This window comes from Dipodomys ordii, unplaced genomic scaffold (genome assembly GCF_000151885.1).
Source record: "Dipodomys ordii isolate 6190 unplaced genomic scaffold, Dord_2.0 Scaffold247, whole genome shotgun sequence".
Lineage (NCBI taxonomy): Eukaryota > Metazoa > Chordata > Mammalia > Rodentia > Heteromyidae > Dipodomys > Dipodomys ordii.
In genome coordinates this window covers 412,042-424,998 of record NW_012267463.1, presented here as the reverse complement: position 1 = coordinate 424,998, position 12,957 = coordinate 412,042, and the positions used below count along the sequence as shown (strand labels likewise).

The 12,957-nt window shown below is 43.0% G+C and overlaps 1 protein-coding gene across 1 annotated transcript in view; it reads right to left on the bottom strand.

Annotated features, from left to right (window-relative positions):
- Positions 1–3,985: 3,985 nt before the first annotated feature.
- The window catches only part of Gpt2 (glutamic pyruvate transaminase (alanine aminotransferase) 2), a 37,139-nt gene continuing 28,167 nt past the window's right edge, over positions 3,986–12,957 (bottom strand). The window contains exons 9-12 of the mRNA XM_013036078.1: positions 11,874–12,048; positions 9,777–9,932; positions 8,982–9,094; positions 3,986–6,300 (exon numbers count right to left, since the gene is read on the bottom strand). Coding sequence (XP_012891532.1) covers positions 6,210–6,300; positions 8,982–9,094; positions 9,777–9,932; positions 11,874–12,048 — 535 coding nt within the window. The 3' untranslated portion in view covers positions 3,986–6,209. The remainder of the gene's footprint in view (positions 6,301–8,981; positions 9,095–9,776; positions 9,933–11,873; positions 12,049–12,957) is intronic.

The window sequence follows — 12,957 nt, the reverse complement described above, 5'->3', positions numbered from 1 at the left end:
TTTTGCAGTAGTTTATTGGAGATAAGTCTCAAGAACTTTCTTTCGTGGGCTGGCTTCAAACCATGATCCTCAGATCTCAGCCTCCTAAGTAACTAGGATTACAGGCACAATTCTCTGGCTCCTGGCTTGCTGAAGACTTTAAAAGTGTCCAAAGAGTTTCAGTACAAAAACACGGGTGTGTCTGTCATAGTCTGTCACGATTCTCTGAATGTCAGTTTGGGCATCCTACTGAAGAATGTTTTCTCTCCATGAAATAAGATTTGTATTTGGACTTCGTGTTTTAAATTTTTCAGCCTCTGGGAGGGAGGGGGGAGGCTGGGAAGGGATGTGAAGGGTAAATAAAGGAGGAGGCTGCAATGCTTGGTAAGAAATGTACGCATTATCCTGCCCATGTAATTGTAACCCCTCTGTACAGTATGTTCACAAATAAAATAAAATTAAAAAATTTTTTCAGCCTCTGGAGAATTAGATTCTATGTTTTTAGCTAGATAATGCTGGGAATGGATTACTGACCCATCAAAAGACCAGAGATATTAACACTTCTAAGAGTAAGACAGGTAACTTTTTTGGAGGACAGAAACCTCAGATGAGCCAGGAAGCTCATGTCTGTAATCTTAGCTACTCAGGAGTACTATCTGAGGATCACGGTTCATAGACAGTGTGAGCATACAAAATTGAGATTTACAATTATGTAATAAAAAGCCCGAAGTGGAGATGTCACTCAACAGGAAGTTCTAGATCAAGGAACATATATCCCCCCTCATGAAGTTACTGAATTATAATCTAGAAACAATGAAATCTACAATTAAAGACTATAAGTTGGGGTGTGTGTTTATTAAACTGGGGTTTAAACTCAAGGCCTTATGCTTGCTAGGTTTGTGCTTTAGCATTTGAACCATACCCAGCCCTTTTGTTTTTTGGTATTTTTTTTAAAGTGTCTTGTAGTTTTGCCAGAGCCAGCCTAGACTCCAATACCATTTATGCTTCTGGTACAGCTTGGATGATAGGCATGTGCCATTACACCTAGGTTTTATTGGTTGGCATAGGTACTTATGTAACCCATGATTCACAGACTGGCCTTGAAGCATGATCCTCTTGATGTCTGCCTTCCAAGTAGCTGAGAATCTAGGTCTAAGCCACTATACCTGGATGCTCCTGAAAATAGTTTAAATATTCTGCAATATATTCCTTAAAATAGTTTGAGATGGGGCTGGGAAGGTGGCTTAGTAATAGAGTGCTTGCCTAGCATGCATAAAGCCCTGGGTTCGATTCCTCAGTACCACATAAACAGAAAAAGCCAGAAGTGAAGCTGTGGTTCAAGTGGTAGAAAACCTGATAGATAGCACCCAGGTCCTGAGTTCAAGCCCCATGACTGACCAAAATAAATAAATAACTTAAGATGTATTTGTGTGTAGTTGTGGATCCTAGCTTTCACTTGTGACTGCTAATAAAAATGCCAGATGAGCGGTTTCTAGCTTTTTACTTTGATAATTTGATAATCTGACATTTCTAAGAAATTTAAGATGTGTAGATATATATCCTTTATGTTCTACTTCATCTTAAGCATCATTAAAATTTGGGGTTCATTTTCCTTTTTTTTTGTGTGTGTGTGTGTGGTTTTTTTGGGGGGTCCAGTTGTGGGGCCTGAACTCTGGGCCTGGGTGCTGTCCCTTAGCTCTTCAGCTGAAGGCTAGTGCTCTACCACTTGAGACACAGCGCCACTTCTGGCTTTTTTCTTTTTTGCTTATGTGGTGCTGAGGAACCGAACCTAGGGCCTCAGGCATGCAAGGCAAGCGCTCTACCACTGAGCCACCTTCCCAGACCATCATTTTCCTTTTTTAAAAGAGGTAGGTGATGTTTTTATTAGGCCATGTATAAAAGTAAAAATTTAACATATTTAAAAGGACTTCAAAAGCAATGCTGCATTAAAGAAAAGGCACATGAAATCCAGGAGGAGACAAAAAACAAAAAAAACAATGCATCTTCTCAAGTGGGAAATAAAATTTCACTAGGAAACATCTAATCTGTGTCCCTAGAAGGGGAGTATTAGGGGTGTCTCAGATTGGGCATGGGGTGAAATTCAAAAGCATCATCTCTGGAAGACTTTAAGAGGACACTGAGAGATGAGTAGGTGGCCCCCACCTTCAATTCAGTAGAGAAGGGCTTAATCTCCCTTCCTTTGCTTCACCTCTACCTCTGTGTGACTGAGACTTGAACCCAGGGCTTGCACTCTCACTTAGCTCAAGGCTAGCGCTCTACCATTTGAGCCACAGCGCCACTTCCTGAGGAATCGAACCCAGGGCCTCAAGCATGCAAGGCAAGCACTCTACCACTGAGCCACCTTCCCAGCCCCCTATATATTCTCATATGGGTGTGTACAGTAAGTAACAAGATAGCGAGAGCAGCTCCAATCCATTTGGTTATCAACTAATTGGAGGTGAGAGTCTTACAGATTTTCTTGCATTTGGCTGGCTTGGAACCATGATCCTCAGATTTCAGCAGCTTCAGTAGCAAGGATTTCAGGCAGGAGCCCCCAGTGCCTGGCTGCAACCCCCTTTTCTATGGTCAGTAGCTTTTCTTCCCCTTCAATATTATAGTTTCATTGAGGTGATCCTCTGTGTTCAGAGTTCTTATGAACTACAGAGATTGGCTCAGTTAAGGACACTTAGGCCAGGACAACCAATCAGTCATTCCTCAGGATTTTTCAGTGTGTAACTTGATAAGACAGGTTGCATATAATAAACACTAGAAGCCAAGCCAGCTTTTCCTACCTGTACAAGGCAATGTATTTCTCTAGTCTGCTTAAACTGTGCTAATGAGAATCCTAATGATTCCAAGAGTCTTAATGTTTTCCTTTGTATCCCAAATTTTCTTCAATAAAGAATTAAGCAGTTTAGTCTAGAGAGGTTTGATGTAAAAACTACACATTACAACCAATGTAGATATAGGAAACCTGGGGACAACTAATATAATCCCTTCTGTTGACATCTCCCTCAGGACTCATTGGCTTCTCCACCCCATGAAGACAATGTCAGTTTTTTGTTTTTTAGGGAGGGGGGGGTGCTGGTTATAGAGCTTGAACTCTGGGCCTGGACCCTGTCCCTCAGCTCTTCAGCTCAAGGCTAGTGCTCTACCACTTGAGCCATAGCACCACTTCCGGTTTTCTAGTGGTTTATTGGAGAATAGAGTCTCACAATTTTCCTACATGGGCTGGCTTTGAACCATGATCCTTAGATCTCAGCCTCCTGAGTAGCTAGGATTACAGGTGTGAGCCACTTCTACCAGAAAGTCACAGACTATATTCATAGAATATTTATGCCAAGGAATCCATAATCTGTTCACTTCAAGCAACAAAAGAAAATGTAGCTGTGTCACTGGAGTTGAACTCAAAGTTGTTTGCTAGAAACATATATTACAAAGAATGAAGATACTCTGGGCACTAGTGCCTCACATCTGTAATCCTTGCTACTCAGGAGGCTGAGATCTGAGTTCAAAGCTACGTCTGTCAGGAATGTCCATGAAGCTCTGACCTTTATTAACCAGCAAAAAGGCAGAAGCGAAGGTATGGCTCAAGTGACAGAAAATTAACCTTGAGAAAAAAAATCTAAGGGACAGCTTCTAGGCCTTGAGCTCAAGCCTTAGTACCAATACAAACAACAACAACAAAAAACACAAAAAAAAAACCAAATCAAAGAATAAAAACATAAAATTAGTGATAGCAGGGTTGGGAATGTGGCTTAATGGTAGAGTGCTTTCCCTAGCATGCATGAAGCCCTGGATTCAATTATTTAGTACCACACAAACAGAAAAAGCGGAAGTGGCGTTGTGACTCAAGTGGTAGAGTACTAGCCTCGAGCAATAGAAACTCAGGGACAGTGTACAAGATCTGAGTTCAAGCCCCAGGACTGGCAAAAAAAAAAAAATAGTGATATCCATTCAATTTTTAGATTTAAATAACAAAGTTAAACACAAGCCACTATTCTGGACATAGATTTTATTGTTTAGAAATTTCCAGCAGTGTACCTTTGTCAGATGCCTGTGAGAACTGAGACTGGAAAAGAGCCAAGGGCAGGTTGTGACTATTCTTCCTGAAAACCCCACACAGAACAGAAACAGCCAGCCTGGCCTCAAGGCAGGAGGCGATGGAGGAGCCAAGGGTTGGCCACCCATGCGCAGATCTGTGTGAACAACAGAAACTGCACAGGTGTCCAGTCAAAGTGAGACCCCAAGTTACAAACAGCTTTCTTAGGTAGTGCCGGAACAGGAAAAGCATTAGAGAGAATCTATAGAAAACCAATCTATCGTGGTCATCATATTTACCTGAAACTAATCTACCTGTTCTTATTATTCTTTTATTTTTAAAAGCAAACCAAGTGTTTACAGTATTTTTTTAAAAGTCATGTAAACGTTGCAAAGTTTTGTGGGTTATTTATAATCTAGAGGACATAAAAAATTACCATACTTGTTAAGATTATAAATACTAACCCTTTCACCCCCCTCCCCCAATGAAAAAAAACAATTGTTACAAAAATATAAAAAATATACTTGCTGCTCCTGTTTAACCTTTCCACCAGAAATCTCAAGACTCTGGGATATATCTGGCTTTTATGCCATACAACAGCAAGCACAAGCACAACCTTTCTAACTTTTAAGAAAGGAAAAGCTCCAGAGCATTCCCTTTTGCTCTGAGATTTGTGGCTGCTTCACAACTACTACAATGCTAATGAGCAATTAAATTCCCCTGCACAAAGGGAAAATTTATAGTAGGAGGACCAATTTCAAATTCATTCTGCAACCCTTCTCATTTCTCTCTTTAGCTCCCTCACTTCCCCAATGGGACATGCTGTGTCCTCAGGCTCTTGAACTGGTCATTGCTTCCCTCACTTTCCACTGGAGAAGGCAGAGAGGAAGGAGAAGGCTTCTTAAGGAAGAGGATGTACTTAGCCTGTTCTATCTGCTTCCTTGACATGAAATTGGCTCCACCCCAGACTGCTGATATCAAGGAAGCTGCATGCTTGGTAGATGCTAACAGTACAGCCTGGAGTGATGGCAGATGCTTTAGGATATCATCTCTAGTGTTAGAAGGGACAGCAGGAGCAGTAAAGGCAAAATACTCTGCACTCAGTTAAAACACTTCCATCAATGTTCAGTCAGATCACATTCACTTCTCCACAGCAAGAATGTTTACTAATTAAGAGCTCCAAAATGGCCAAAATTCAGATTGAAACTACAGTGGCTTGCCTGCTTGTTGCTCAAGTCTTTAAGGATTCTACATCTGGCTCAGGGCCATTTCCAGTCGATTTAGCTGCCACCAGTAGGGGGCAATGTGTGAAAAGGCTTGCTCAAACCCTTGAGAAAATTGTCACTGTTCTTCTACTAGGATAGATCAGAATGCTATCAGGAAGAGCTCCACATAGCTGTGATACTGCTGGACTATACCCTGTGTCCCTAAAGTCCACTGAGATCACTCAGACCAGGGATTTGGCCTAAGTATGTTCAAGAGTATAATTCACTCCAAAGCACTCAGTGTATACTGAATCCCACTACCTGCTGTATTGCTTAGAAGAGGAAACTGCTCTACTGGAAGCTATATCTACACCTTCAAAGGACCTCTGACCTTGGCCATATCCCTCAGTGTCTACCACAACATAACTTGGTAACCTGCTCTACCCCTGCACTCCTGCTATCCCCATTCTTGTCCAAGATGGACTGCCAGAAAGATGTGGGCCCCCACTGGACCTCAGGCTCTGAAGGACTGGATTTTTACACCACTAAGGGCTTTATTTCAGATATCACAATGTTGATTACTGGATTTTCATTCTTTACCATGATGGAGCCATATATTTCCCAGCACCTGCTCATTTCTCTAGATCTGAAACACCTCACCCAACATGTCCTTGCTGCTTCTAACACCAAAGAAACTTTCCAAAAGTAACAGGTGGTTTGAGCACGTTGGCCACATCTGCTAAGCAAATCCTCTCTACTGCAGTTGCATTAAAAGATCAGGCCCTGTGAGACATGGTGCATTTACATTTTCTCAGAAGAGAAGTGCTCCCAACATCAAGGCACAAGGAAGGAAGTCTCTTGGGCAAAATAACCATGAATACAACCAGCAATCTCCATGAGGTCTGAGGCAGTCAGGGGAGAGTCCTGGGTGGACATCAGGAGGAGACCCAAGGAAGGTATCTCCTCCAGGGCCTGAGGCATCCTCAGGCATACTTGTCCAGGAACTTTATATGAAAGTCCTTCACTTTCTGGAGCACTGTCTTCAGCTTCTCCACTGGAGGGAGAATGGTCATTCTGTCAAGAAAGAGAACAACTATCAGTCTATCTGCTCTGGAAAAGGAAGAGGAATCAACCTAGCATCTGGTCTTGCATTACAAGAAGTGAGGATAAGCCATGTGAGGAAGGACAGGCATGCGTGCGTGCGTGCGTGTGTGTGTGTGCGTGTGTGTGTGTGTGTATACTGGTATTGAGACTTGAATTTAGGGCCTGGGCTAAATTCAGGGCCCTGAGCTTTTTCACTCAAATCAAGCACTCTACCACTTGAGCCACACTTCCACTTCTAGGTTTTTGGTAGTTAAATGGAGAAAGGAGTCTTACAGACTCTCCTGCCTGGGTTGGCTTTGAACTGCGATCCTCAGATCTCAGCATACTCACTAGCTAGGATTACAGATGTGAGCCACTGAAGGCTGGCTGGCTGGTCTGCTTTAAAAACTCAAGCTCTAGGACAGTGCTCAGGATTTATTAAAATCTCTTCCTCTCTCCTAATAGAGTCTTGCTATGTTTATCCAGCTAGCTGTGAACACCTGAGACAGTGATCCTCCTGTATCAGCTTCCCAAATAGCTAAAATGACAAGCATGAACCACCAAGTTCAGTTTATAGCTAATTTTTTTAAACCAAGTAACACATGTAAATGAAAGTAATAATCTATTATAGCATTTAGAAAGACACATTCACCTACTACCACAAAAGTCCTGTATCATATTTTGATTAATCTGCAAAACTTTCTAGGGGATGACTCTGAGTCTCTTACACACAGAGAACAATTTTTACTTGTGCTACATACACATTTCTTTCTTTCCACCACTCAGTCTCTAAAAGAAACAACTTCCAGTGAGTTTACTCCAAAGGCATTCCCAAGTCCACTGTTAACTAACATTTCCCTCAAGAGCTGTCAACAGGCCTCCCAACTCTAGAAGCAATCACTTCAATTTCACTTTTTTGAGGGGGGTGCTAAGGACAGAACACAGGGCCTCCAACTTGGCATATGTTCTGTTACTGGCTACTCCAATCCCAGCAGCACTTTCTGAATGGGCCATGAAGAAAGGAGCTTGACTTAGAGAAAGGAGAAAAGGCGAATTAGAAATGGTTCATCCTGCTGGGAGACAACCTATAATCTTCTTTTTTATTTCTTTTGCAGTACTGGGGATTTGAACCCAGGGATTTATGCTTACTGGGCAGGCATTCTACCATTTGAGTCATGCCTCCAGTCCCTTTTTGCATTGGTTATTTTGAATGTAGGGGGTCTTTTTTTTATGCCCAGATCAGTGTGGGCGTTGAGCCTTCTGTTTGTGCTTGTATAACTGGGAATGAAGGAGTATACCACCCATTCATTGTGTTGCCCACCCATATCACCCATCCATTGTGCTTCCTCTACAGCTGGGATGATAGGTGTGTGCCATTATGCCCAGTCATTGGTTGAGATAGAGTCTACAAACTTCTGTGCCTAGGCTGGCCTTGAATGACAACCCTCAAATCTCACCTCCCAAGTAGTTAGGATTACAGGACCAAGCCCGGTTATTACCTATAATCTTGATTAAGTAAGACTTCATCTTTAGTCAGCAGCTCATGTTATTTCTCTTTTTAGCATCTGCACAGGAAACACCCAAAAGAAACAAAACTGTGGGGAACTGTGGGAAGCCCACGAGGAATAGATCAGCTTAGGAGCTGAACATTCTCATCTGCATGGGCGAGGAGGCTGAGTCAGGGTGCGCCTGGGAAAGGTCTCATAAGTAAGTAAGCTAATTCCTGTCAGTGAAGCATCAGCAGGATTTGAGACTCACAGTAGTACCAGGTCCCATTGTGCAAACAAGGAGCTATGGCATGCCACCATGTGCAGACACTGTCCTGAGCATCTGCATGCACCATTATGGACTTTTAAAAGGGCAAGGAGATAAAGAAGAAAACACACTAATAGGTGTGCACTGGTGGCTCATGGCTGTAATCCTAGCTACTCAGTAGACCAAGGTTCAAAGTCCATGAGCCTTGGTCTTCCAAATAACCATAAAAAATGCTGGACAGGACTGGGAAGATGGCTCAGAGGTAGAGTGCTTGCCTTGCATGCATGAGGCACTGGGTTCAATTCCTCAGCACCACATAAACAGAAAAAGCCAGAAGTGGTGCTGTGGCTCAAGTGGTAGAACGCTAGTCTTGAGCTGAAGAGCTGAGGGACAGTGCCAGGCCCAGAGTTTAGGCCCCATGACTGACACACACACACAAAAAAAAGCTGGACAATGGCATGGGAAGGTGGCTCAGTGGTAGAGTGCTTGCCTAGCATGCATGAAGCCAGAAGTGGTGCTGTGGCTCAAGTGGTAAAATGCTAGCCTTGAGCAAAAGCAGCTCAGAGACAGTACGCAGGCCCTGAGTTCAAGCCCCAGTACTAGCAAAAGAAAATGCTCGACTAGAGGAGTGGCTCAAGTGGTAGAATACCAGACAGGAGCCAAAACCCTGAGCACAAGGCCTTGAATTCCAATTTCCAAAAGTGATAAGACAGATGGAGGAAATAGAAGGGGAGACCAAACAGTCAAGGAAGATCTGTTTTCTTATTTCTTGGCAACAAAATAGAAGGAAGTGTTGAGATGAGTGACATTTATTCAAAGCAGCTGGCTGCCTCACCATTCCACAGTCTCTGAGGAGCCACTCTATGCTCCATGTTAAGAAGCCCAATGATCCCAGGAGAAAGAGTAGAGTATCATACCTGAAGTGGTAAGTGCCTTCCCTTTGTCCAAAGCCACTGCCAGGCACCACGCAGATGCCAGTCTCCTCCAGGAGTTTCATACAGTAGAACATGTCTGGAGCCATTTTATGGGCCTGTGGGAGCAGGGGAGAACTTCAGATTCCTTCTTGCCTTCACAAATACCAACTCACCATTCAAAATTCAAAACATACATAATCTAATTGGCAGATTATTGTTCCTAGGCAGGGTCCTTGTCTCTTCCCTGCAGGCAGAGCAAGACAAGAAGTTGGATTACAGCTAGTAGCTGGTGCCAGGAACCAGATACCTGAGGCTGTTGCAAGATGGCCAGTGGCTATGGCACCTCCGTCCTTCTCTAGGGAGTGCCAGCCTGTTCTCTTCATAACACTATCTTCCAGCCACTGACAGCAATTGCCTTTGTACCAATCTACATAATGATCTGAAAACAAGCCCAAGAGGTCCCCAAAGTTCAGAACTCTTTGTTTGTTTGTTTTTCTGGGTCAGGTCATGGGGCCTGAACTCTGGGCCTGGGCGCTGTCCCTCAGCTCTTCAGCTCAAGGCTAGCGCGCTCCCACTTGAGCCACAGCGCCACTTCCAGCTTTTTTCTTTTTGCTTATGTGGAATCGAACCCAGGGCCTCTGGCATGCAAGGCATGTGCTCTACCACTGAGCCACCTTCCCAGCCCCAAAGTTCAGAACCCTTATAACCAACACCTTTACTCCCCAGTGCAGGAAACTACCCAGGACCCAATTGTAGAAAGTAAACCTAGGGAGAGACCAACCCAGCAGTGTCCCAGACCTGAGCTGTCTCCACAGCCTTGGCAGGAATGAAGATCCGAGGAAAGGCATACATGGCTCCCTGCAAGGGGTTGCAATGAATTCCTGGGACTTGATTAAACAGGTCTTCTGTCAGCTTTGCTTTCTTGGCTAGATTACCCAGGACAGACTCTTTCTCCTGAGGAAAGAGAGAAAGGGCAAGAATCAGTGTCTCAATAAAGAAGGTATTTTCTTCTATGTCCAGCAACTGTAGATTGAGAAAAGATGAGCTTGTTGGTGCCTAAGTGCTGAGATCAGGAAGGTGAGTAGAACAAGCCTTCTGTAGGACATTTGCCACAGCATTCTCAGCCCAGAAGACTACCAACTATGCTGGACACATAAATACATGGTGGGTTTCAGGCCACAGTGTAGATCCCAGAAGGCCTGTGTCCTGGATTCTATTCTTGCACAAGGATGACAGTGAAAATGAGCAAAACCAGCCCTATCCTGTTGAATCAACCTATTTTATCATATACCTATCCATCTCTCCATCTCTGATATGGATTAATTTTTTGACAAATATTCTGGATGTCACTAAGCTCTGTTTTTCTCAGATCTTCATTACCTAGGATTAGTTTGTACAGTCTGATTTTTTTTTTTGCTTATTAGAAAACGATTAAACATTCATTCTTACAATTTTGTTTGGAAAAATCTTTCTAATTTAAGTCCAGTCCTGGGACCTGATAGGAAACTGTCTTTGCCAGTTCAGTTCATCTACATGAGCCCCAAACTGAGTATCTCATTGTATCATGTACTCTGAAGCTGGGTATGGAGGACACAGAGGAAGGTGACCAACTCTTTGTGTAGAACAAACTAAAGATATTTCTAGATGCCATGAATCTTCCAAAGATAGACTCCACCATGTCATTTGCAAAGATACCTTCCCAATCCCAATCTGTGCGATGTGTGCATAGAACACAGACTCAGGCAAAGCAAATCAGTCTGGGCTGGTCCAGAGCTTACACTTGTGTCCAGCCAGGAGCAGAAGTGTCAAGGACTTCTGCAAATATTGTTGGGAATGGGACATATAGAGGGATAAGCCTGCCAATGAGCAGATAAATAGTGTGATATAGACATACAGTGACATGGCACTCAACTATCAGTCCAAAAGGTAACTGTTACCTGTGCAGGTCACACATTTTTAAACTGTTATGTTTAAAAGTGGTTTTATATACCATATATACATTTATAAATATATAAACATAAGTACATTTATAAATATATATTTATATTATATATATAATATCTATATATAGGCATATAAATATAATATGTAATATGTGTAATAAATATCATATATAATAAATTATATATAAAACACACACACACACACACACACACACATATATATATATATATATATAAATGTCTTTCCCACATACTTAAAAAAAAAGGTTTTGAGTCTAGACCAGAAAAGAGTTGACCTCTAGGTTACATGACTCATAGGTTCCTTGTTTTTTCATTTTGGTTTGGCTTCATTTTTTGAGTGTCTCAGTATGTTGACTAGGCTGGTCCTAAACTCCTGGACTGTAGAGGTCCTACTGAGGAGCTTGGGCTAAGCATGTACCACCATACCCAGTGTCATCAGTTTTTTCTTCTTTTTGTTGTTGTTGCTGTTAAAGCTAATCAGTTAGGTTCTCAGTGTGTATGACGGGATGGTGTCGAGCTGTGGGGATGCCTGGTTAGGATAGAGGTAAGCCCTGACTTAAAACAATATTGTGTCCACACTTCCCCTTCTTTTTCAGCTTACTGACAGAATCCCTCAATGTGTTATCAGGATGCAAGTTCTTCCCCTATAGGTGCCTATGAGGACAGGTAGAGAAGAAGATGCGTCTATCTAACCACATGCATAATCATCCCACTTAAAAATTCAGACTCAACCAACTAACAGAAGATCAGGTACCAAGAAGGTCCACGGAAGGTGGATAGGGACAAACAGACTAAGAGAGAGAAACATATATCAACAAATACCAGTAGATATATGGCTATCTAGAGACAGGCAAACCATCAGATCACTCATGGTAGGAATTCACCAGTGACTTAACAGTAGCAGTACATAGACAGGTCACAACAAACTTACCTTGATGAACTGCTCAAAGGATTCCTCTCCTGGTACTGGGGGATTCACAACAATGTCCATGGCAGCCTGTCCAGACACTGGTGGGCACAGACGTACAGAAAGCAGCTTTACCAGCTGACCCTTGATCTCAGGGTGTAGATTGATCACCTCCATGTAGCCTCCTCTATAGCCACACCTGGAGGGTTGAGAAGAGGATACACATTCACTAATTATGGAAAGATCTTTTACTTTTTCTTTTGTCCTAGTAATGGGGCTTGAACTCAGGGCCTCTGCACTGTCCCTGAGTTTTTTACTCAAAGCTGGTACTCTACCACTTGAACCATAGTTCCATTTCTGGCTTTTTGGTAGTTAATTGGGAGACTGTACCATGGATTTTTCTGCCAGGGCTGATCCTCAGAGCTCAGCCTCTTGAGTAGCTAGGATTATAGGCATGATGACTATAGAAAAGTTTAGGAAAAAAACTACATAGCACACAGAAGCCAGCATTGCTACCCAGGTAAGACCAGACAGAACAGCCAAGCAATCATTATAGCTTCTTGACCAGGCCAAAATATCTCTTCCAACTTTAGTTACACTGGCTTCCAGTCTCCCAAATGAGTACCTTCCCCATGCTGACACCTGGCACCCAAAAGAATCCCAGCGGTGAGAAAGATGCTCTCTCTTTTTTTTTGGTCAGTCATGGGGCTTGAACCCTGGGCATGGGCTCTGTCCCTCAGCTCTTCAGCTCAAGGCTAGCACTCTACCACTTGAGCCACAGCACCACTTCCAGTTTTCTGAGTGGTTTATTGGAGATAAGAGTCTCCCTGGACTTTCCTGCCCTGGCTGTCTTTGAACCACAATCCTCAGATCTCAGCCTCCTGAGTAGCTAGGATTACAGGCATGAGCCACTCGTGCCTGTGAGAAAGATGCTCTTAATGGTAAATGAACACATTATCTTTTCTTCTCAATCTCCTCTTCTCCCAGCCTCTGAGCAGGGGAGACCAGGCCTAATCCTTGGCTTCTTTGCTGTACTTACTCCATGTGAGGCTTACAGTTCCAGTGATCCAGCAAGCCAGAGACTAATGCCTACAAAATTACATCTCCA